The following is a 26,961-nucleotide window of genomic DNA, read 5'->3' as shown; positions in this document are numbered from 1 at the left end:
ATCGTATTCGAAAAGCTGTTTTGTTGTTTGTACCTATAATGTTGAATTTCGTTTGCTCATCATGTTTGGTTCAATCGTGTATTTTTTAATCTGAAAGAAAATAATCAACTGAAACCTTTTAGTGTAAGTGATCCTCTGTGTTTATATTCGACTGATATAATATTGATATTTTTAGAGTAGTTGTTCTCCTTTGTATTCAGATTTCGTATTTTTGTTAAGCCTTTACTTTGATGGACGAACGAACAAAGAAAAACATTCTCGGCCTTTTATATTTTATCCTATTCATAATATGTTTATTTCTAATGGAATTATAAATAGCAAAGTATAGGGCTCAACAGACTGAATAAAATGAAGAAATATTTTATATGATGTTATTTTTAATCTATGCATGCAACAACTAGTCTTAGTTTTTAAATGTAGATCTTAATTTTCTATCAGAATTGTAGGATATTTTTACGAATCACAATAAGTCTACAGCGGTCCATTTCTGGATAGGTACCTCTCGAAAATTGCGTCACTAAAGCGGTTTCTCTATTTTCCGAACCTTCCTATTTAGCATTCTTACCGTAAAAACGAAACCCTATAACTATGTGTGCTCGTCAATCCGTGTGTCCGTCCGTCTGCCTGTCCGCCACTAGGCTAAGAACAACGATGGGTAGGCAGTTCGAACTTAGATTTTAAATAAATAGAATAGAATCATTTATGCAAACAACTTCCTGACAAATAAACTTGTGGGTTCATTCATTTGTCACCCAAGCGATTTGTTTTTCGTTAGTGTATTTGCACTTCAGCGTCGAGAGTTGACCACCATAAACACCAATACCAAATTTTATAGAAAAATCAGTATTTCGTTACCCCACGATACTGGTACAAAATTCTCGTCGGATTTTCCTTTGCGTATATATCAGGCTGAAGTAAATTAATATCTGAAGGCGAGAGCTGCTCGCTGAAGCAAACGTCGTGGGTTGGCGCACTGCCACTACTGCTCCACAGAATTTAAAATGATAACTTATTATTTCGAAGCTTAGTGTTAGGAGTTGCAGAGGAACTGGAGCAAATGGCAATGTTTGAATCGAGTAGAAAATAAACGAAACCTTTTATTCTTCTTAGCATAAGTATAATTCTAATATTTATTGTTGCTGGTTTTCCCACTGCTGGCCAAACATTTTCTTAAAGGCTTGCATCCTGTACGGTCGGTCACTTTTGCGTGCCAAGTTTTAGTGTGTGCAACCGTGAATCTGCTTCATGCAGCCATCTCATTTAGGCCGTACGCCGCTACTGGTATTTTCATTTACATATATAATATTCAAATTAGGCTAATATAACTGTATCCTCATCTAGAAAAAGACCTACAGCATTAAAAATTTTACTCCTTTGCTCTCTCTCTCACACTCGTAGAAAGTATAAACGGTTCAACTAGAGCCTTTCATACATAAGATTATTCGGCTACCTATGATTTTTTCCTCAAATGCGATTGCTTACAGTATGTATCTCAATAACTGCATAAGCTTAGGTTTATATGATCAGGTAAGGTTATAATCGCTTGGAGAAAAGTTACCAGAAACCTTAAACTTGCATTAATTCGTTCAAATAGAGCTTAAATTCAGCTCTACCCATAGAACATTTATGTTATTCCTTTTTATTTAGCAAACAATATGAGATTGTATTTTCTAAATTTCCTTTTCGCCTGATCATAAATTGTATGCTGAAGTGCCGTATGTAGGGAACAGCCCTCTTAAACTGCAACAGCATTTCCCGGAGAAGCAGACACATTGGCTTATATCATTCACATAACTATTAGACACAAGATGTTGCTAGAATTTGTACTTATAAATGTTTTCTAGGCATTTCTAAGTAATAGACTCTTGTGAAAGTCTGATTACTTAGGTTTTCTTTTTAACTTTTTTCGAGCATGGCAATTGGCCTCTCATTTAGCTATAGTCAATAGTTTATTGCTATTTTAAAGTAAATAGGGACGGTAGATATCGATCGACGGAAAAACGTCTCGCAAAAACTCAAAGCAAAACCCAATATACAATTCAAGTAGGTCAAACGCAGATGAGCTGGTGAACCGTATTCAAACAGAAATGCTCAGGACTAAGCGTATAGAAATCACTCCGAGTAAAGAGTTCTGGTTAAAAAGGCGAAGCAAAAATATCAGATAGGTATAGTCAAAGCAAATGCGCGGATAGCCGAGTGGTTGAGGTCACCACGCCAAACCCAATGTGCGCGTCGTCTGTAGCCATTTTAAACATTTGTGTGATCCGCAAATGTTTGTCCTGAGTCTGGGTGTTTGTAAAACACACTCTCCCTCAACCCTCTGCGACACAAGGATTAAATTCGTTACGGAGCCGTTTTTTTAAGAGAGGATCTATTTTTCCACCGTCCGGCTTTTGCGAGCATAATTTTGCCATTTATTGAAAATAGATGGCATATATAATAATATATGTAGCAGATAGGTTACCAATAATACCGCCTATGTAGTTGTTTTATAGTTAATTTCAGTGTTGTTAAGGAAATCGACGTGCTTTTTGAGGAAGGCCACATTTTGCGCTGTGGATATGGTCATAGTACGAGGTGGTACTTCACACGTCGACTGGAAGCTGTCGGCAACTATTAGGCGATGGCTTCTTCAAATCTTTTAGTTTAAGTAAGATAGCTCAGTACACGGTGTAGGGCTTGCATCTCGCTTCCACGGGGGCACGTCAAATAAAAAGTATTTTTAGTTAGTGGTGGTTAACCCCTCTTGTAGTACACAGTTTCATCACTAATGGATGTTTTAAACCCCTTGACGAAGTTAAAAGGGGTGGGTTTTAGTTTCATATTAAAGGGGCTTTCAGTAAAATTTAACGATGTCCGTTTTTGAATAGCTGCTTTTAAAGATCCATATAGCTGCTCTTTTTCATGTAGGATTTACGTGTGTTTTTGGGATGGAATATTTGAATGCAGTTTAATAAACTAGCTAGTGTACGCCTCTTCCTCTCGTTATAGTATCATATTTCATTACAATTTTGCTCATAGCGTAATGGTAATTTCTAAATATAGCCTTCCTCAATACATGGCCTGAAATCGAAATATTTTTTCACATCCTTTCCACTTTAATCTTTCAAAATTATTAGTATGTCTCTCTATATACTTTCCTATTCAATTACAAAAATTATTACACCACACTTTCAAATAGAAAAATAAAACAGTTTTCTATAATTCAACTCTTCTAAATTCAACATGGCGATTTACAAATGAACGTTTGGTAAACATTATTCAACACTGAAAACGCTTCAAGGGTCAAAGCGACCACATTTACAATGGACGCGTCGAATTGAAAGAAAAACCTTTTACGCAAGGTATTCAAAACAGAGGCACACGGTGAAGAGCGGTCAAGCGCGAGTCAGATTTGCTACACTTACGGTTTTGTACAAAAAATGCAAAAAGAAATTGTTAATTGCATTTTTTGGGCCTTTCAATTGGGCACCCATCAAATTCATGGCCATACCAATCATTGCGTAACCTAGATTTGTAAAAAAAAAACAATTGTCTGACCCTCACGGTTATACAGATAGACGGCGATTTCTTAGTAAATGTTAATTATTTCTCCCTTTCAGTATGGAAACATGAATACTAAATTATTAAAAAAAGGCAACACTAGTACTTATGGCAGGGGCAAGAATTGCAAGTAGAGGAGGTACATTTGTCTAAAGCCGTTGTGGAAATGAGACGCAGCTACTCCGTGTATCGTGCCTTCTCGCTTTAACAATAACTAGTCTTACTTCAACAGCTCATAATAAGCATCTTTGTTTGTAGTAAACTTTTTTATTTCAGTCTGAAGTTTGTTTGTTTGTATTGTTGTAGATTTAAAATGGGTTTTCTAATTAGTTCTGTAAATAACTGAGTTTCAATTCTGTTTACCGCTCGTCTGAAGCTTTCGCAAGTTTCGTTTACAAATATTTTTCACTAAAGTTTTGATGTTAAATATCTTTTTAGAAAGTTTTAACGCAATTTTCTTGGAAATCAAGATGTTTTGGAATACATCGCTGTGATGTTTAGCTGACAATTATTATATTAATTTAAGTTATCAATTTGTAAATTTACTAAATATTTATTGTGTTTAGTGGTTGGGAGTTTTGCCCATCAGTGGGATACAGTTAACTCCCTAGGCTAGATAAAAAATTGGGCTTATACCGTTTATGATTGATTTTTTTACTACTTTTCAATATCAATTTTATTTTAAAGACATTTTTTCCAAAAAACTAACGTTGACAAATCACTCAAATTTCTCAAAGTCTGCCAGACAAGGCAACGTCACGTCATTTTTCATATTCTAATGTGATGTAACTTGTTTTCCCTCTATTCTATATTTTTCAAACATTCTGCCTAAAAATGCCTGCAGGAATAATCATTTTACATTTTTGTAAAGCACTCACTGTTGTCCTAAAATTTATCGAAATCGGTTCAGCCGTTTATGCGTGGAGAAGTTACAAACATACACACGCACATACTTTTATGTGTATTAATGTTTTATTATGTGATTATTAGTAGGCAATAATATCCCCAATAATTAATAGTGACATCCTATTGTTCCAGAGGTCCAGATCTCCAAGTGGGTCAGCACAGAAGCAGCTAGATGAAGCGGACCTGTTCATGGACCTCATCAAAGACGTCGCCAATGAACTGGATATAGACGTGCTGTGTCATAAGGTAACATACGACAAATACACATTTTCGCAATAACAACCTTATCTATACATCTTCAACCAGGACATTTTAAATCGATTTTAGGTGACCATTTAAACAGTTAGTCTTCTTCTTGGGCTTTTAAAAATATATCAATGTTTGAAAGACGCGAGAATTTGTTGCTAAAGTCAATTTTAACGCAGAGTGAGCTGATGCAGGCGGCTATTTGCTGAAGTTCAAACTTTCATTATGAAGTTAATAATTTCGGCGTTTACAATTCCTTAGCCATCATTGATGATGCTTAAATTCTCACCTCCAAGTCTTACCAAACTGATCTGCATAACAAGTTATTAAACATTACTTTATTAATAACGCGATTGCGACGATTATAGAGTATGACGCAAATACGTTTTGGTCTTATAACGTAAAGAAAATGTTGTGCTTTTGTTTTTAAAACAAAGGACAACCGTTTTAGATGAATGTCAAACTTTATAATTCATGGTGATTGGATTTTATTTGGTTTCCATTCGTGTTTGGATTCGCTCGGGTTACTACAAATATTTTGTTAAAACATAATCTAGCAGAGTTAACCGTCCACATTGTATTTTCGGAACCTAACATTTAATTAATGTGAAATTTATCAAAATAATGTTTTGCGTTTATCTAATCCATAATTTTGACCACCTGTAAAAAAATATATTTTCAGTATAAAAGTTATATTTAAATCGACCAGCTAACTTACTAACACCACAGTTCTTCATACTTACACCAGAAACCATGTCCCAGACAATAAATTACTCATAATAATCTTCAGGCGGCAACTGTAATGGAAAATCTTCAATTTTCCATCTGAGTTCCAGTGAAACAAGTATAAATCCATGTCTTACCCACCTTTTGTAAATCAAAAGCCCTCTCCGCCTGGATTACAAAGATACTCCGTGAGTACGCCGCGCGCCGCGCTCCAGCACTGCATTGTCGAGATCTAAAGCATTATGCAGAGCGACGACCCTTATTTCATGCACCAAAGCACAATCCTTTTATATTTCTTTCTTATTAACTTTTTTAATGTTGTTTGTTATTTGCTTGTTTTGTTGTTTTGTAATTTTTGAGAACGTAGTGTATTTTTTACGGAAACCTTCTGTCAAACAGATGTCTGATGCAAGATTTTTTACAAATTTATTTAACTAGAAATAGTTTAAAATATAAAATCCCATAAATATACATATCTAATATAAAACATTACTTTTTTGTGATTTTTTAACAACAGATTACTTACACGTATTTATCGCCCGACCAGTTTTGTAACAGTTCGACTTGCGACTGCGCTGTCGTTTCACCTCATGATTTTGGACTTCGGTTGCGTTTGAATCTAGTCGGGTGATCTCGGCAATAAAACAAACATTACATTACGAATCAGTTGAAAATGAATTATAAGAATTACACTTTTTTGTTAGTTGTAAAATAAATAACATTCCAAATAAATACCAGCAATCTCTCACCCTACAAGTATTATTCCAGCAAAGTATTAAATATCTGTATTACTACTAATTGGAACTTCCCACACTAGTTCTAGTACTGAAGTTGTTTACTCAATTTCTTTAAAACCCACGCTTTGAGGTTTCATATAACATCGAAGTACTTGTTCCGTATAACACTGCTTGGGAAATGTAATCTTATAATGCTAAAGGGTGAAAAAAATGTTGGATTTTAATTCCGTTTTTGGTTTTGTGTATGAGTTTTCCTTTTTTAAGTGCTCGATTAACTTTTCTTGAAATTATATGGTAGACAAGCTAACTCCTGAAATCGATATTGGAATTGCATTTTGACAAATAATTTTATCGTTCTCAGTTTTTAACCTAATTCAGACAAAACGGCAAGCATTTGGGAAGCCTTATGTCCAGTGGTTTACGAATAAGAGCTGATGATGATGAAGTGTATTTACACATTTCCTTTTTCTTCACTTATGGCAATCTGCTATTAGTTTTAGCAGTGCCTTGCCAACTGCGTTTATATTCGAAACTTAGGGTTTTCATGTTGACCCATTAAAATTAATTTTGTACCTAATTTGTTCACAAAAGAACCGCATTAACATACACCACGAGAGCGCCAACCCTAGACTCGTATTCGTTTGAAAACAAACGTTACAATAGCTTTTATGAATATAACTCTAGTATACCAAGGGTTCAGGGTTGCCTCACCAGCGGGTGTTAATTTAAACTTTAGTTTACGAGCGCTACCCACCCGCTTTACAAATTGTGTGCAAGTGGTTCCGAGCGGCGCGCGGCGGTTGTTTTTTATTCGATATGTATGTCGTTTAACTTATTGTTTACTGTTGCTGGTTTGTGGGGAATTGTGCTTTTTATTGCGTAACTTATGTTAAGTGCTATTTAGTTGAGTAATAATGTGTACTAACTGGTTTGAAATTACGTCTAATGTTGTTATTAAAAGGAAAAGTTTTTTTTTTGTCAGCGATTATTTTTCGTTCCTACATTGCATTGATAAGATTCTAAAAACATAATACAAATATTATTTTTTTACATCCCTATAAGGGAGTAATTATTACGCTTTTGTTTGTTCCTGGTCTGTTTTCAAAAGTCCAATATATAATTCATGAAGATGCTTAATAATAACAGAAACAGCCGATTTTTTTCCATGGATAAACATGTAATCCTGCCTAAAAACTGGCCGAAAAGGAAATCTACTTCAAAATTAACAAGAAAATGTAAGAAACAGAAACTTTGCCCATCTTACATTAATATTTAATACCGGGATAGGCTCCCCTAACAAAATGCCTTCCAAATAATGGTTGAACAGAAAACTGGAAAACTTGCCCAAAATACAGAGAAAACTTTTGTCCTAATAAAACGTATTAAACTTAAGAACTAAGTAACTGTTAGTTAGTGCTTAAGTTTGTTAGGAACCTTTGTAATTGGGAAACTTACAAATTGACCAGCGCATAGTACCTTCAACTGGACTATTGACGAAGCGAGACAACGGTATACGCAGTTCGTGTGCCATCTCGCTTCTATGACGGCACTCCTGCTTTAGAAGGTCGTTTATTCCATATGTTACGTATACCACAAGAGGCAATAAATTTCATTTAATTTAATAAAATTTAATATGTATATCAGGATAAAAAAAAAAAAAGGTTTTGTAGGCACACATTGACCGGCATGGCTCTTAAAAGCTTACTTAACTAATTATTAATAATAATTCCTATGGACACGCAACTACATAATAAACATTAACAAACAAGCCACAACGCGTCAGCACGCTAGTGTAGTAATAAGCTATAACATTATTGTTGGCTATAAAAACGCAATTTAAATTACAAAAACAACATCTTGTCTGTCCATCGTTTTGTTACTTTATGGGAGGAAGCAACGTGGTTTTAAATTAACTTATTATCTTTACGAGTTTGTTTTCCCTAGGAGATGAGTACGGCTAATTTGCATTATATTTAATGACCTCACCCCGTAGGCATTTACATTTAACAAAAGGGAAGCCATTTACTGTTAATTGATTCTATTAAAGTTGAAGAGCCTATTTTAGTATCTGGAGATTCAGAGGCGGCTGACCTATTGGTTGTTCTGGAAGATGGCTGAAAGCGACAGTTAGAAGACTTTTTTAATAATAGTCGTGTGCTATTGGTATAATTGAAATTCTATTAAATAGGTACTTGTTACTAGGATGAAATAATGGTATTGGTTGAATAAAAAAATATGAATAGTAATACTTACCAAATAGAAAATTTAAATAATAACGTTATACCAGCATAATAATTAATGAAATCTCCTAAATTTATGGAAATCAAATAATTTCGGTAGAGTCAACTTTGTCTAAAATATCTAGTTACCAATTTAAGATCTAGTTACCAAACCAGCTTAAAGGCTACTGACATCCAAATATACAGAACTTCCAATTCCACCGGCTATCGGTCCATAAGACAAAATAAAGTATAAACTGGGATCCCTTTGGGAGGAACTTAGCCAATGATATTGCTCCATCCCGGTTATAACATTGTGCCCCGGGGAAGTCGATTCAGCTAAAACGGTTATCCAGTGGTCTGTTCCATGTCCTTTTTGTATGTCATCTATTTCTTACAAAATAAATTGTTTGATTTTTGCGACACTTGCGACGATTCACATAGGATGTGAATAAAATTGTGATATGTGCACAGTTTTATTCTATCTATTCACTGTCTCTCTCATTCCTCTATTCAGTGATAGAGGTAGGAAGAGTTTTAAATCATGTATGGTTAGTAAACACTCATAAAGATTTGCAATACATTAATAAAAAGAGATTTAAAGATTAAAAAAAGATTCAGCGAACAAATAACTGTGAATACCAACACAGATCATTTAATAAGAATTTAAGGATTGTACCATATACGTTTGTTTAACGCATACTTAAAACTCTAAAAAATATCGACTTCGTGTTTAATCAACTCACCCTATAGCTATCCATGGACATTGCGAAATCACATATAATTACCAAAAAAACATAACCCTCTATTTAAAAGAGATCTGAAGCTCCTGATAAACAAACGTAAAACCGATCTAAACCTTCACATATACCTCGCTTTTTCCATATTACGATAATAACATATTACCCCCACATGGTGGCTCGCCCCCCCCTCCCTACTTCGGTGTCAAACGGCAATATTGTATGAACGTTATGCGGTTATATTCTGTTTTATTGGCGATTACATTTTTTCGTCGACGGTAATACGACTTGTAATAGGGTTGAACGCTCTTACTATGAGTTTTCAAAGCAGGGTTACGTTGGAAGTGGGAGTGAGATGCCGCTACAAAGCGTGTAGCATCGTCTCTTTTCAGAATGGAGAGTACCTTTCTAAAAGATTTCCTGAATGTAGAGTCTTCTTCAAACAGTTCGCCGTATGGATACCATCAGCCTAGCCTTTTCCCAATGTTAGGGTCCGCTCCAGTCCAACCAGCGTTTTACAAGGAGCGACTGCCTATCTGACCTCCTCAACTCAGTTAACTGGGCAACACGATACCCTTTAGTTAGACTGGTTGTCAGTTGTTGTTTTCTGGCTTCAGATCAACCGTAACGACTGTCAAGGATGTGTAAACAAATAACAGCCTGGACCCACAATGTAATGAGTCTTCCCAAACGCAGCAGGTCATCGTAAAGATACCAGAATAAATTATGCACTTATGTAAATTGCGTAGGATAATATGAAATCGTTTTAATTGTTAATAGATAGAAATTATGATTCACCAATGACCATTATAAATATACGTACGTACATTCGAAAGTTTAATGTATATCTCTCTTAATAATAAACATGAATAAGTCTCTTCATAAAGAGAAATTATAAAGAAACATAAAAGTTAACAAAGCAGCCATGTTGGATGTCTTATTATTCGGAATGTATATTGCAAGAAAGCTTTTTATGAAAAAACTTTTAATGGTATACGAGAGCCATTACAATACTGTACACAACAGACTACAGTGGGCCAACACCACGTTTTAAAGTAAGACTCTCGTTATTGTGGAAGCAAGATATATTTTTACAATATGGTTTGCTGTCCCGTTTTCACATGCAGTTGTCACTTTAGGAGGTAGTGCCCTAAAGCCAGGCCTAGTCAAGAAAATAATGCAGGTTGAGAATTCAATTCTGTTTCCTTAAGAAAACGTCTTTGCATCAAATATGCAGAACTCATTCTGTGCTCAGAAGAACAAAAGTATTATTTAATTTATGTTCATTTTGTATTTAATTCTGGTGTCGCTGGGTGTTTTCACAACATCTGATTGAGTGGCACAAGAATCGAGTTCGAACCCGTAACATGTCGCGCCCATTGGACTAATCGTGGTGACCACACTTAGTTGGCTATCCGAGCAGTCATTGATTACTTTTTTCAATTTGTCTCTACTCCAGTAACTAATTTTCAATAATATTCGGAACAAATACTACCATCAGTACTATACTTAGGTAAATTAATCTGTAAATTACTTTCTCAACTTTACGGCAAACCATTTGAAATTTAAGTAAAGATCTTTATAAAATTTTAGTAAAGATCTGCAGCCCTCCGTCAAAGAAAGCGAAATAAAGCCTAAATTGTACAAGTCCTAACTACTGTCTAAGAAGAGTCCTCCAAGCAATTTGAGACGTTCGCATCGTCGACGTAATCCTCGTTCCGTTTGATGGTCTTTACGAAATAAAAATGCTCCGTCCTTAATATTTTGTTTAACAAGGGATTATACTTTGCAGGAACTTTTTTTTTAGGAGTCCAGAGCAGGAGAGTTTTAATTATGTACATTTTGGAAGGATTTCCGCTCTTATTTACTCTCTTTGCAAACATCATAAGCATTGTACGAAAACACAGAATTAAATAATGAAACATAGTCAACACAAACAAATAATTACCGCTTCAGTAAAACCAATCAACGTCCATTAATTCAGTTTGTTAGAACCGCTACATACTATCAGCGCCATCTAACGAACTTCATTTAATTAACAACATAACATACAATCTAATTTACTCACGCCGCCGCTAGATGGAGTTATTAAGGAAAGTTACAGGTCGTAAATGCCCCTTAATTCCCCGCTATAACTCATGCTAGGCTATTTTTATTCCGCATTATGTGTACCCTTGAACGGAATGAAATACTGGCCCTTCTGTTGGCTAGACTGGCTGTTTGAATGATGTAGGTTTGGGCGTTCTAACGTTTTTACTGAGCGATAATCCCTTAGTAAATTTTTGTTAAGTAATTAAAGCCTTGTGGTTGGATCATCAAAGGGTGGGGAATTAATTAATGTGAAAATTAGGATGGTTACGTAACTAGTAGCTCTTGCTGTAAGGAGAAATATTTTTTAGAGGTTAAGTTGTAGTACCTAGATAATAACAGCATAACCAGTCCCGTAAAAATATATATCTAATTAATTTTAATTCCGTACTTCAAGACACACCTATGAAACAATCCATCTATCAAAAATGTAATTGCACGTCATGACATAACAAAGACTGCGATGATAACTTCACGATCACGAATTAAAGGAACCAGTTTCGATTCTAAATCATGACTTAAACATTACAGTGAATTTAAATAAACTACTCATTTTATCACTTCTGAAGATCCAATTCATTCACATAAAATAATTATCACAACACCAGGTTGTCATCCCACAGCTGGTTTGAGGTTAGAGGCTATTTCCATTTAAACCTCACCTTGTTTTTTGTTGTCTCCAGATCCTCGTAAACGTTTGTCTTCTCACGTCAGCAGACCGAGGCAGCTTGTTCCTAGCAAAAGGAACTCCCCCTAGCAGATATCTTCAGGCCAAACTCTTTGATGTTACCAGGGATACCGGTAAGTAAAGTTTTTTATTACTGTGAATTTTTTGGACTACCTCAACTCCCTTTTATTCAGAAATCGTAGAAAAAAGCTCTTGATTTTCTTACCATGATATAAACCTGAAATTACAATAGGCATTGATTTTTAATATTATCATTTCCCAGAATATTGATTTTTTTCATGAAAGCGCGGGCAAATTTTATACAATATGACAATCACGTCATGGTAATCTCATTACCGTCCACAAACACGACGGTAATTCTGAACTTCCAAATAATTACAATTCATTTTAAATTCACCCTCGAATTACAAAGGAATCAATAATGCCGCCTGAAACTGGACATAAATGGGCTATTTGAATAAACTGTGTGGTTCTGGGTAAATAGGCCACCCCCTCAATAATTGCCCCCTTTGTAAGCAAGCAATTATGTGGAGTCACGCCCCCTCGTGGGGATTATGTCAAACCGATCCTGTGGAACATGGCTGCATTATTTTTGGGTAGGCCGTAGTTTTCACATCTGGCTGGATGAATTGTTAATAAAATAATTATGGAAAAAACTATCTCGATAAAATTGAATTTCCTGACAATACATTTTTAACAGATTGTTCAGGTGAGTCTAATGGTCTAAAAAAAATATGATAAATGCACCAACATTGGTGATTTCGTAGTGAGAAAATTAACACAGTTTATGTAAGGATCAAAGACCATCTATAAGGTCTAGAAAATTAATCTGAAACAAATTATTCTTCTCAAAGTTATTCTCTATTGTCTTTTTATTAATGGACTCCATAATTGTCCATCTGTTTAATGTTTAAACGTGTTTTTAATGCTCTGTCTTTGACAAATGAAGACCACGTTTGTGTTCTTGTGGTTTTTTAGGAGTATTAGGCCCTGTGTGGTCACCATATAGAGGTTGTTTTAACGTTATTTTGATGTGGCATTGTGTCTCCTACCAAACGCTATAAAAATTTGAATGGACCATAATATTAACGATCGCTGGATCATTGTTCATTTGTATTTATTATGCCGTTTCGTCCTCTATGTTTATGTTATGAATTTTTAATTATTACTTATTGGCATGTTATTACTTTTTGTTTTTGCACTCATTTGTTTTGCCGACAAAGTTGTCTGGCACTGTTAGTCTACCTAACGTTTTGTTAGCTGTGTCTGTACTGCGGCGTTATTTGTCAAACTTTTGGAAGTTGTAGTCGTTGTTAGATCTGATACTTTCCCGTCATTTCAAAGTGTTTACCTTCCTAAGTCACCGTCTATTATAGTTTTGAAAGTACCTACGCTGTATTTTCGCCTCTACAAACTATTTCATTTATTGACATAATCAATTGACTATTGACATATTCCTTGTTTGGTACATTTTCCACGTTACGATCAATTACCATATGATTGACATCACGACGGAGTGTAATAAGGTGGTAATTTATACATCATCCATCAGTGCTGAAATATTTCCATCCACATAATACTCAACTCTAATTGGTCCGATGTATCCACTATAAATACCATGTTGTAATCTGTTGAAATGCTTTGTTGATTGTTTTAGCCTGGAATTTGTAGGTTGCTACTGATAATAACTAGATTTTAAAACGCGTCATCACAACTGAAACTGGTTTTAATCTTTTTTCTACAGAATTAAACGACGCACTACGCACGGCACGAACTCAAGAAATCAAAATCCCCTTCGGTGTTGGAGTAGCAGGTTTAGCAGCACAGACAAAGCACCCCATTAATATTAAAAACGCTTATGCTGACCCTAGGTGAGTCAAACTTAAAGACCTTAATAACTTATCAAGAGTACAATTAAATTTAGGCATCCACTTAGAGTAGTATGTACTTATCTCAGATGAAAACATAAAACGAAACCGACAAAAAAAATAGTCGATGACAGTCAAGATGTTGTATTGCCATTAACCCCCTTTTGTGCTTCTACGTTCGTTCAAGAAGTAACTATGATTCAAAATTGTAGTCACACGACACTCCTTCTTCTTCATGCCCGTGTCCTGTTTTATTAGGTGTCGGTGCAACACGGTTTTTCTTCCATTCTTTCCAATAAACATCCTGACTTCTTCTCATGAATACTTAGACTTTATAGATATATTTGTGGACGTTATGTTTCAGGTTTAACAGTGAGATCGACGCTCGCACCGGCTACAAGACGGAGCTCATCTTGTGCATGCCGATCTGTAACTACGAAGGCGATGTGGTGGGAGTGGCGCAGATAATTAACAAGACTGATGGTATTAACAAATAACTATTTTTAAACTTTAAACCATACATGCTTGGTAGGTAGATTTCATGGCAATCCTAATATTAAATATAGCCATTATAACAGCTCTTTGTGGCAGGACGGTTGCTTTTGATCAACAGTAATTCAATGATAGTTAAATTGCAGCTCCTGGCAAAAGAATGATGGAACCCTTGATAGTCGTTGTTGACTGCCTTTAAAAGAGGTAGTGCTAGATGGGGAGAATGGAAAACTATTAAATGATGTAACAGTTTACTCACGCGTATTTATCGGGGTAGCCCGACTAGTTCGACTCGCGATCCCGCCGCGTCTGCTCATGATTAAGGACTCCGGTTGGGTCCGAAACTAGTCGGGCTACCCCGATAAATACGAGTGAGTAAACCGTTACATCATTTAATAATGAATCATTCTCACGACAGTTACTATCAAAAAATAGAATGGAACACGTAATGAATGTAATAGTAACGTTTGAACGAAATTTGATCTAACACCGGAATTCAGCTTTTGGTTAAATCTTAAAAGTCTGACAGTAAATTATGAAGCTATAAAAATATAAAAAACTTAGTGAGTCATGTTCCAAACACATATCTATGAACATTTTAAATATCTTACAATTGTGTCTCAGTGGGGACAGCAAAGATGTCAAATCAAAATAAATGGAATTAAGTAAAGCTATCGATACACACGTCGGGAGATTTATCTTGCCAGATACCCTGGACTATAGCCAAGAAATATTTCTCATCTAAAATATAGAGATATTTAATACAGCAGAGATAATAACTACAATAGCAATAACAGTAGAGAATTTATTGTACATTAATATAACTTTATAAAATATCTAGCGTTTACTAAAGTTCTGTTCGGACTTGTTACCGACTATGACGCTCTCAGGGATTAGCGGAGTATCTGTTTATTACATTTTAATGAGCAACAAAATTACGATTTACAAAATGAAATTAATCCACAGCGTGGCGTAATTCCAACTTACTAATTGATAAAGTATACGTCCTTGTTTCAAAGCCCAAGTAATTAGGTATTCGTTTGTGTTATTAATCAACAAAGTGTTGGGCCCAAAATGAAATATCTGAAAGGAACTTGCCTAAATACATTTCATCTATATTCCATCAGTTAATTATAATTGAATTTCGTCGAGATTCCAACTCGTCAACTTTGAGCTGAGTTTTCGACGTTCGCAACTTTGAAAGCCTTTGTTACGAGTTCTAACTAAATTTATGATATACTACCGACTTAGCCGAGTTTTCTACTTTATTTTTAAAAAGGAAGTTGTTCTTGCAATTCTTGGTATTCATTTTATGAGCTTTTCTTGGTCGGAAGTTTGGGCTCATGGTTGGTGTATTATAGAACTAAACTAACAAAGTTTGTCATCATGTTAGCCAATGCTTAGAGTTACGTAATTAACGATGAGAGGTTAGACCAGAAATTCAAATGGATGAAGATAACTAAATTGAATCAGTTTTGGAGCAAATCCAAGACTTGCATTTGCACCGATTTTAGAAACAGAATGAAACCGAATCGTTAATTTAATTTCACCATCGCTTGCCAACGAAATGGCAATTTCAATTAGTATTTAAATTATGTCTTTTTAATAGTTTTCTTCTTTATCTAGGATCCAAAGAATTCTCTCCGCGAGATGTGGAAGTGTTTCGACGGTACCTAACTTTCTGTGGCATCGGTATACAAAACGCCCAACTCTTCGAGTCGTCGGTCTTGGAGTACAAGAGGAACCAGATCCTTTTAGCACTAGCCAGGAGTATATTCGAGGAGCAAAGCAATTTAGAATGTTTAGTCACGAAGATCATGACGGAGGCGAGGGAACTCCTGAAGTGTGAAAGATGTGCTGTCTTTATATCGGATACGGATCATTGTGAATCGGTTAGTGCTGTTTTTACACTTAGATATAGTTTGTGGTAAATTCTTGAGTGATGGTGAAATCAATATACTAAGAAGAAGAGAAAAAAAACGTAATCTGTTCTGACCATAATAGATGAAACAAAACACCAAATAGGTAGCAAATATATTTCTCCTACATATAGAATAAGAACACTATGTCGTAGAGTATCACAAAAATGACAAAAAAGAAGGCACTTAGAAATAAATATAAATGCTACGAAATGGCTCTTAAAGCATAATTTCATCTATGGAAAAGTGACTTAACTAATAACAATCTTCTGTACGTCAATGGTGAATATTCTATCTTAGGACTGAACACATCATAATGTCCAATCTTGCAGAGCCACTTGGAGCGCATCGTGCAGCGCCCCGGCGGCCAGAAGTCCACGATGCCGGCGCTGCCGCCGCCCGCGCCCACGCGCTTCCACACCCTGTTCGAGCTCGGAGCTCACCAGTCGCGGACCACGCTCACACCACGACACGACCACAAGTCTACGCTCGCGTCTATTGCCTTGGCGGTGAGGTTACTTTGGTTCTTTGTTATAGTGAAAGGAGACTGCATATTTAGAGAATTCTCATTTTAAAATCAGCGAATTAATACGCTTTTGTTTCATGCAAAAAAGAAGAACAGAAAATAATTTAATTTCTAGTAGCAACAATGACTAACCTGGTGTTACATAAAGAAAACTAAGTGACGTCAGCAAATAATTCTCTTCTCATGTCATTTATTTATTTATTTATTTCATTTCACTTCTTTAACCATTTCATTCTGACCTCCAGGTGGCCCAATCCAACAAGGCTCTAAACATCTCTGACGTGATAGACTGGCGGCGAGAGAACGGTATGTTCGTGGCGGACCTGGCGGCAGACGATGCAGCCAACGTCAGGACCATGCTGTGCATGCCCATCGTCAACGCGAACAAGGACGTCATAGGCGTCGCGCAGCTTATTAATAAGGTGAATAGTTTATGTGAGATTGAACTCTATGTTAATGTTGATAACGTCGAAGGTCGATAGTCAGGTAAAGATGTTTGTTTCTTGATTATACAAGAACGGTGTATTGGATTTGTGAACAGTGTGTCTTTTATCCTTATAATTAATAAGGGACCTACGCAAATAAAATCAAAAAATCAAAATCAAAATTCATTTATTCAAATTAGGCTACTAAGTAGCACTTTTTGAAGGTCAAGTTACATTGGACAGCACCCAGTTTCGCCCACCCATCACCGCTTCCTAAGTGCTTTTGCTGTGAGAGAAGAAACGGTGCAACAAACTCCCCAGCAGCACGCTGTCATTCCCATTACAAAATTATTATTATTATTATACAGAACAATAACAAAATAAGTGTGCAGGTGCCATGCCAAACAAACAAAAATTAGAGTTCGCCGTATCTAATCCAATACGAAATTTAACTGTAAGTACAAAGGCCAAGGTCAGCAGACCGACCAGTCACCGCAAGCAGCACCCGTTCACGAGTATGACGCAAGGGTCAGCCATCACCTCCCTCGCCATATTTGAGGGAAGGAGGTGACCCGACCCAAGACGCCACCGCAGGCAGTGACGACTAAGGGAGCATGACGTATCTGCTGCCGGCTAATAAAATAAAACTCAAAGAAAGAAATACCCCAAACGTTAATTTACCTGGCACAGCCCTGAACACGGAGGTGGCATAAATTGCTACATCATTGAATTTTATAATTAATAAAATTATACATGTCAAAATTTGAAAAAAATAATATATACGTGTATGCGTATAATTATACTAAAAATAAAACAAAATAGGTAACACAATGTTACACACATAGAGTATGTCTATCAAATTACATACTAATCATACACGTCAAACATTAATCCACACTAAACCGTCCTGTGTAAATCACGGCGACCAACTATTTTTATCATTTAAATAATCATTTATTGTATAATAAGCCTTCTTGCATAGTTTATCCTTAATGGTTGTTTTAAATGAGCTAAAAGGCAGTTCCAATAAAGTGAGAGGTAGTTTATTGTAGAGGCGAACACTAAGTCCCACAAATGAGTTGTGTACCCTGTGTAACCGGTGCGATGTACCAATTAACTTATGTTTATTCCGTGTATTTATACTATGTATATCACTGTTTTTCGAGTATAAGTGAAGATTTTTTCGTATCAATAGTATATTATCTAAAATAAATTGGGATGCTACCGTTAAAATGCCTATCTCTTTAAACCGCTCCCTAAGAGAAACTCTAGAGCCTAGCTGGTAAATGGATCTGACAGCTCGCTTTTGTAAGACGAATATCGCTTCGATATCAGCCGCCTTACCCCACAGAAGTATGCCATAGGACATAACGCTGTGGAAGTAGCTGAAATAAACAAGACGAGCTGTGTCCACGTCAGTAATCTGCCTAACTTTTCTAACCGCATAAGCGGCAGAGCTGAGTTTATTCGCCAGGTAAGCAATATGCGCCGTCCATTTCAATTTTGCATCAACTGTAATGCCGAGAAAAACCGTTGATTCTACAGTCTCTAGCACTTCATTATTTATAACAATATCTGGCCCAAGATTCTTAACATTAGGCATCGCGAATTTAACACATTTGGTTTTTTTGGCATTCAAATCTGTGATGCATGAAAATCTGTGTCTGGATGTGTGAAAATCTGTGATTGAATAAACTTGTGTTAGATACTGTTTCAGAAAATCAGTTTGTGGAAAATCCACCCAAATAAATATAATATTTTGAATTAGCCACCACTGGAGGGCAAAAATATATCTTCCCTTTATTTTGCAAAATCTGCTAAGATCGCAATTAAGATATTTTCGCTGATGATTATGATAGTTTACTTGTTGAGGTACTGATTTTCTAATACACTATAACATTTTAAAATTTCATTTCAGGAGAATGGATGCCAGTTCACGGATGGCGATATTTCAATATTTGAAGCGTTCGCCATATTCTGTGGGTTGGGGATCCATAACACACAAATGTATGAGAATGCTTGCAAGCTCATGGCTAAACAAAAGGTATGCTATTTATTTTCTAAGACTGTCTGATCGGTACTAATAAGTGTTTGTATTAAACTTAGATTTACTAACCTACAGGGATGGCGACTGTTTTCGTTCATTTTTAACTTCTCTCATAAAAAATAAACACGTAACACGATCACTCTTGAATTTCAATGAAGTTATTTATTTAATGGTTCAGATAAAGGCAATAATTGGTGTAGATTTTAAATTATTATCATCCCCTTGATAGTGATCTATGACTAGAAATATTTATGAACGGCTTCGAACCCGTGACCACGTACCTACAAACTCGATCATAGTTCTATTCGTGACCGACAGGTGGCGCTCGAATGTCTGTCGTACCACGCAACAGCTTCCACGGAGGACACGAGCAGGCTGTGCCAGGACAACATACCTTCCGCGGAGATATACAACTTGTACAGTTTTCAGTTCCATGGTGAGCATTGAAATTTGAACTATAAATCAATCTTCTTATAGACGTTTGTCGTTTGAGAAATCCCTTTTAATCCTAGTGACGTTGGACGTTGTTTACGCTTTCACGAAAAAAAATCACTGAATGGATGTCATTTAGTATACAGATAGTTTATAAACTGGATCAACACATACGAGTAGGTTTTTATCCCGATTTCATGTTCACGTGGAATCATTTTCGATTTGTGTTTGCGGGCGAAGCCGCTGATAACAGCTTGTATCATGATCATTTATTTAACCTTCTGGTTGTGTGTGTTTTTTCGTGTTTTATGATAATAAAAAGAAGATATAGAATGCATTCAATCGAAAAAGGAGGTCGAAATAAATCCATGACACATTTTTTGTATAACAACTACATCTGCTTTAGCTACACTGTTTGTAACAAAATTTTGTACCAATATACCTTTTCGATGTGTTTCAGACTTCGACCTGTCAGACGAGGACACTTGTCGCGCCACGCTACGCATGTTCTTGCAGTGCAACCTGGTCGAGAAATTTCACATACCGTACGATGTAAGTACAATAATTCTTTAGATTTAAGACTGCATGGATAGCCGAGTGGTATAATGCCAAATCCGCTTTGAGCCATGTGCTGTGCGTTCGATCCCCGCATCGAGGAAGCTTTTGTGTGATTTTCAATAGCTTGTTCCCAGAACAGTCTGGGAGTCTTGTGAATGTAATAATATAATATATAATGTTGGACAATATTCACACAACGCCATCTAGTCTCAAATTAAGCAGAGCTTGTGTTATGAGTACTAGACAACTGATAAACATACTTATATATTTCTAAATACATACATATATTATAGATAAATTACACCCAGACACAGAACAAATGTTCGTGCTCATCACACAAACATTTGTCCTGGGTGGGAATCGAACCCACGACCTCCGGTATAGCAGTCAGGGTCACTAACCACTAGACCAACAGGCCAGTAATGTGATTTGAATGTTTTTGAAACCTCCTCATGACATAATGATTAAGGTCCTTATTGCTGTCAGTAGGTCGTTTGAAAATAATTAAATGTATGAAATTTTAAGCCTTACATTCTGAAAGGTTTATAACGTAACTTTACGATTTGGTTATCATGGAGACGTGATATTTACTATAGCTTTTAATGACAATACTTTAGCTATTTAACATACCAATGACTTTACGTATTTAATAATAATTTTGAATCTTGATTTTCAGGTTCTTTGTCGCTGGATACTGAGCGTCAAAAAAAACTACCGACCAGTAAAGTACCACAACTGGAGACACGCACTAAACGTAGCACAGACAATGTTCGCAATGCTGAAGACTGGCAAGATGGAGAGGTTCATGTCGGACCTGGAGATCCTGGGTCTGCTGGTGGCCTGCCTCTGCCACGACCTGGACCACAGGGGAACAAACAACGCCTTCCAAACGAAGACTGAGAGCCCGCTGGCGATACTGTACTCCACCTCGACGATGGAACACCACCACTTTGATCAGTGTGTCATGATACTGAATAGTGAAAGTAATAATATTTTCCAGGTAAGACAATTCAAACGTCAAATAGATTTCTCAAGTCGATACTTAAACAGTACTTAAACATTCTTGAATGGCTTGTTAAAAATGTTTTAAAATGTACCGTTATATCTTTTTTAAATAAACGTCGCTTTTCGATATCTACCCTAAAATTGTAACAAAAGAGTAATAGAAGATATATCTATAGAAATTATTCAACACTTGTGAATGGATACAAAAGAAATTTAATTTAAATTATAATTCAATGTTCAATGGAATTCCAGGCCCTTTCACCAGTCGACTATAAAGACGTGATGAGGGTAGTCGAAACTGCAATCCTATCGACAGACCTGGCGATGTACTTCAAGAAGCGCTCCAAGTTCCATGAGTTGGTGGAAAACGGAGAGTTCGACTGGCAGAGTCAGGAGAAGAAAGAATGTAAGAAATTCTGATCCTAGATTCTAATAATCTAGTAATCAATCCTCTTTCGATAAATGAATTTGATGATATTTTCCTTTTTCTTTCTCTTCATAAATTGTGGAGTTTATCTGCTAGCTCATTTTCCGGATGCTTATTTTTATATTTACCGAAAAAAGAATTTTAATGTATTCATATTTACTCACTCCAGTACTTTGCGGCATGATGATGACGGCTTGCGACGTGTCAGCGATCGCCAAGCCATGGGAGGTGCAGCACAAAGTGGCCAAACTTGTGGCCGACGAGTTCTTCGACCAAGGAGACCTGGAGAAACTGCAGCTGAACCAGCAACCAATCGCTATGATGGACAGGTACTATTAACATTGATATTCATAGGATCTTCTATTTTATATTTTTCCAGGAGTAGTTTTTTCACCTAAATAGAGCTCTATATTTTTTAGCTTTGGAGCATTGTAGGCACTGTCCTTTTCATTCAATCAACGAGCATCCTCTATTAGTTCGTCAATTGCAATAATGCTACTCTATAAATTCTTATGCCTCACAGATAGCAAAAAGATTTCTCTAATACCTTACCTGATCCTTATATAAATTCTTACGACTCCTACTTTTCTCCATCCTTATACTAAAAACAATCTTCAATTTCCAGAGAGAAAAAAGACGAGCTTCCTCAAATGCAAGTGGGCTTCATCGACATGATCTGTCTCCCGCTGTACAAGGTGCTGTCGGACACGTTCCCCTGGATCCTGCCGCTCTACTCCGGCACGCTGGACAACCGCCAGCGCTGGCAGGACCTCGCCGAGAAGGTGGAGATGGGACTCACGTGGATCGATCATGATACCATCGATAAACCTATTGAGGAATTTACTGGTGTGTGTTTTTTATTATTTAATAAGTTCATAGGTTATTATGGACCCTATCGGGCACAGCTAAGGGGAGAGGGGAGAACATGCTAATTGAATATGTTCCAGTCGAAGAAGTTTAATTTCACTGGCCTATTACATCGGAGCTCGTGGTTTTGATTCCCACTCAGGACATATGTTTATGTGATGAGCACCAACATTTGGTTTACGAAAACATTTCTTATTTATTATCTCCATTTCTTATTTTTGTGGATTTCGTTATTGTGTTGTTATTTCATCTAACGAATGAGGGCAATTGGTAATGTCGTGCTGTGTTTAGTCCTTATAAATTAAACCACTTTCATTTTTCTTTTCCAGCATTAAATGAGCCAATAAAAGACGTGGAGCTGACAGTTCAGACCCTGAACTGCTCGAAGCCGATCCCCGAGAGCAGCAGCAGCATGGCGCTGGTGAAGCCGCTGAAGACTTCCTTCCACTCTCTACGAAGAGGCAAGAGCACGAACTTTACAACGCGACCGGCCCGGAGTAAGCTCACTAGGTAAATATTAACTGTGTTTCTAGAATTACCGCCTTTTTATAATGCTCACTCTGTAGTTAGGCGTGATATAAGTAAAATTGGATTTTGATTAAGCTGTTGTAGTTTAAAAAGCTTCTTTTGTGTAGTAAAGAATTTTTTTCTTTAATTTTTGATTATCCCGCTTAGCATTTATTTTATGAGAATAAACAATTTGCATCAAAAGCAGTGTATGTTATAACTCTGTGATAATACTAATATTACGTCTAGGTCGACAGTTCAGCAGGCAGTTTCGAATATTTACAGCCCATAGAAAAGTGTCATTTTTTTCGAGCTCAACATTTTACAATTAGTTTAATTAGAAGTCATCGGGTAAATAATAATGAGGCGTTAGTTGTCTGGAAGATTTTTCTTTTCAACTCATAATATGTCATGAGTTGAAAAAAAAAATCTGGTATGTTATGCCACAGTTCCCTTTTGATTTAAGACGAGAAAAAATAAATAACTTTAAAATACAATTTCAATAAATATTCTATAACTATATATTCTGTACAATAAACATACAGCAAACAAATAAAGATAAAGAAGCACCCGAAGAAAACCAGTGAGTACCAACAGATAAACAGGAAACACAAAATTGAACGATACAGTTGTGAAATCAAAGTACAACGAAAGCATGTTTCAGATCAATGTACGCGGCAGCAAGCTCGCGGGAAAGCGAGAGGCCGCCGCTGGTGAAGAAGAGCACGGTGGTGAGCGACAACCACCAAACAACGGTGGTGGCTGAGGAGCAGCCCGCCAAGACGAAACACAAGGGCCGCCTGTGCCACATGTTGTGACGGTTGAGCTTGAACTGGTGAGAAAATCAATACAAGACAATTTATTTGCCTTCCTTAATGTCGGGCAGGTGGTAAATCTAAAAATAAGGTTATAATACAAAAAATACTTGTAGATTTTTTTGGCCATCGGAATATTATGATGTATGGCAAAGCAACCTGGGCTTTATAACCTGGCTAGTACATTACTATCCATGTCTTGTTTTGGAATGTTTGGACTTCTCGTGTCGTCAATTCCATTCTGGTTGTCAATTTCTAGATTATTTGATACCTTTCAAATGATTTATAACAAATTGTACTTTCAGGGGCAGCCAGAACAGCACAGAAAAACCTGAGAAGCTGGACAGAGTGAAGCCGTCCAAATCGATCGATTAAATGACATTAGTCATCACTTTTGCGTCACTTTAAGAAATTGACAACCATGACAATTTGTAGAACATGGTATATCGAATTATCGAGGAAAATGCTGACACTAAATGCACTAGGCTTTTCATTATAGTCATCGGTAACTTCAAAGGTATTTTGCCAAGTTGTCGAGATTTTGACAAAGTGACGGAAGAGCATAAGGTTGTAAACTCTTCTTCGGCTTTTGAGCCAAATGTCGTTTTACTAATAGTCGTTATCGTTGTACATTTCTACTGTTAGACATCGTATTAAGTAGATTATGTGGTACTTGTATTTTATTTTGGCTGAACAAAACAATCACTCGACAACCCACATTTTCTTTGATACAATTTTCTAGATTTAAAATCTACAGAAGAATTTTTGAATGCAATAAAATGAGTGAATCGATTCCTAATTTCTTATGTAAATTTATTGAATATTTTTGTTCAGCCAAATAAAGTTTTAGTGAACAAAAACATTAAAATAAAATTTTTAGTATTTAAATCTCTGCGTCTTTTTGACGTGAACGTGTTTCCTGTAAACAAACTCTAGGTAAATGTTTATCTAATTAAATGTATTATTTACATAGACTGTGATCTAGTATTACTTCACGATGTTCTATTTTAAAAGTAACAGGCTTGATAGATTTGTATGGTATACCTTACTTTTGTAATGTTCTAGTAGTGCTACCTCGTTTGATTGATTATCCGGTCTTTTCAATTTTGCAGTATTTTGATTATACTTATTAATGAAATCTTATTTCTTCTTCATTTTTAATAAATGAATATTTTCTTTTGAGATATTTTCTGTCACTTTGACAGTTTTACGTAAATCTATCGTCTGTTTAAATTTTAAAATGGAATGATCGTTTCTTGGCCTGTGAAATAAGGTGTACGATGTAACTACTAAGGGTGTAAGGTGATGTTTTCGTATTTTACATTTAAAACGTTCAATTAAATTATTTTTATTGGAGTTAAAAGTATTACGATGCTAGTCGTGTGTTATGTTATATAGATATTTATTAATGTTACTGTCAAACGTAATGTTACGTCCATTTGCTTATGAAGCTTGGTTTGTGCGATATCACAGATATTCGATCCAGTCTTCAAGTATTTGAGATTATTTTTATTACCTGTACGATTAAGTGACAGCAATATTTTAGCGATTTTCTAATATGTAATGTTTTCAGTACAAGAGTGAGAAGCTTGGGTGATGTAACTTTTGTACACGCGATATTTTCGATAGTTCGACATCCATTGCTGACTTGGTGGAGTACTTTTTCGATCTTCGTAAACAAGAACATCAATGGATGTTGAAAGCAAGTAAAAGGAAGGTTACACGTTGTGTACATGAGTCATAAGATTTTAAATTAAATTTTAAATCTTTTTGGATTAAACGTTTTAGCATTTTAACGATTACTGTATAAATACATACTTGTCCTTCGAATGACGTAGTCCGAATATTGTTACGCAATAGTAATATGATTTTCATGTGTTAAGCAAGTCAAGTGTTATGCAAACTAATACTTTTATAGAATGGGAAACTGAGAAAGCCTTTTAAACAATATATGGATGTCAAAAATTGTGCAATTTTTACTGTTGTTAAAATAGTTTAGATTAATGCTTTTACATTAGCAAAATGGAAACCATTTTCTTTGTATTTTCTAAGGCAGTGGCAATGATTTTTTGACGTAATATTTTAATGTATGTTCTGTCCTGTTCCAGCTTTAAGTATGTTTATTATGGGTTGGCTGCTACTTTATCGGCGGAGTGCTGATTGTAACAAGAAACAATGTTTTAAATCATCGCTTCATTCATTTTATTTATATACAATCATGTAAATGTCATCTAGATGCATTCAAAAGAAGGAAATAAATCTTTCAATTGTCGCTTCGACAAACGTTTGCAGGAATGTTTGGAGAATAGTTTAATTATCAATGTGACATCGCATTGGTAAAGTCACTAACAGGTAAAAGTATGGGAACGAAATTCATGTTCTTATGGATTTTACTTTGTCAGTTCAATTCATTTGTTACTTTTTGCGTTTTCAACAATGCTTTGAACTTTAAAACTGTCAGCTTAGCTACGAGGGCAGAAGTAACGACTATTGCCACAGCCATTTTACCTATTGCTAGCTGAGTTACACACTGCCTTTGTATCGATTTAAAGAAAAGTATATTAAAATCAATTCATTGGATTTTTAGGCACATAGACATATTTGAGAGGTATTTTGAAAAGGAGGATAGTTCTGAAAGTATTGTTTTAATGTTTCTCATTTCGCTGATGTAACAGCCACATAGTCCAGATGTTGTGAAATAGACTATACTTAATCTAAATAATAGAATTATGACTGTTCTGTAATAACTTGATATAAAGTGTTTTTTCAAAGAATCTTTGAGATAAGTTCGGGTTTTACGAGGTAATATTTACATAAATTATTTATTTATTTCCAGAATGCTGTTATTTATTTTCTTTTATATAAATTGTTATTATTAAGTGACAGATATACCTACACATTACCTAATTATTTCGCGTCTGAAGAGACGTTTATTTATTTTTGAGTAATTTTCACTCCGTGTTTAAAAATCTTAACTTATTTATTTTCAATATTGTAAATTCAACAATCTAATTTGACTTTATTTCAATGTAGATAGAATAGAATGCATACTCTAAAGACAGCTTATATTTATTAGACATTTCATTGGCAATGTTTTTCTAATGCTATCGAATAAGATTCGAATCGATGAATATAAAATTTTAAAACTGTGTCCTAAATGATACACAGACCTCTATTCGA

The 26,961-nt window shown here is 35.7% G+C and overlaps 1 protein-coding gene across 1 annotated transcript in view; it reads left to right on the top strand.

Annotated features, from left to right (window-relative positions):
* LOC113491692 (cGMP-specific 3',5'-cyclic phosphodiesterase-like) overlaps window positions 1-26,021 on the top strand; it is a 97,061-nt gene extending 71,040 nt beyond the window's left edge. The window contains exons 3-19 of the mRNA XM_026868849.1: window positions 4,582-4,695; window positions 11,889-12,006; window positions 13,638-13,764; window positions 14,126-14,244; window positions 15,880-16,145; window positions 16,505-16,741; window positions 16,929-17,120; window positions 19,042-19,167; window positions 19,489-19,606; window positions 20,063-20,154; window positions 20,837-21,160; window positions 21,418-21,571; window positions 21,762-21,921; window positions 22,218-22,438; window positions 22,789-22,969; window positions 23,631-23,801; window positions 24,087-26,021. Of these exons, the coding sequence (XP_026724650.1) occupies window positions 4,582-4,695; window positions 11,889-12,006; window positions 13,638-13,764; window positions 14,126-14,244; window positions 15,880-16,145; window positions 16,505-16,741; window positions 16,929-17,120; window positions 19,042-19,167; window positions 19,489-19,606; window positions 20,063-20,154; window positions 20,837-21,160; window positions 21,418-21,571; window positions 21,762-21,921; window positions 22,218-22,438; window positions 22,789-22,969; window positions 23,631-23,784 (2,703 nt within the window). The 3' untranslated portion in view covers window positions 23,785-23,801; window positions 24,087-26,021. The remainder of the gene's footprint in view (window positions 1-4,581; window positions 4,696-11,888; window positions 12,007-13,637; window positions 13,765-14,125; window positions 14,245-15,879; window positions 16,146-16,504; window positions 16,742-16,928; window positions 17,121-19,041; window positions 19,168-19,488; window positions 19,607-20,062; window positions 20,155-20,836; window positions 21,161-21,417; window positions 21,572-21,761; window positions 21,922-22,217; window positions 22,439-22,788; window positions 22,970-23,630; window positions 23,802-24,086) is intronic.
* The last annotated feature ends 940 nt before the right edge of the window (window positions 26,022-26,961 follow it).

The sequence above is a fragment of the Trichoplusia ni genome, chromosome 1, assembly GCF_003590095.1.
Source record: "Trichoplusia ni isolate ovarian cell line Hi5 chromosome 1, tn1, whole genome shotgun sequence".
Taxonomy (NCBI): Eukaryota; Metazoa; Arthropoda; class Insecta; order Lepidoptera; family Noctuidae; genus Trichoplusia; species Trichoplusia ni.
Note: the sequence above shows the minus strand (reverse complement) of the source record. Positions and strands in the feature narration are given on the sequence as shown.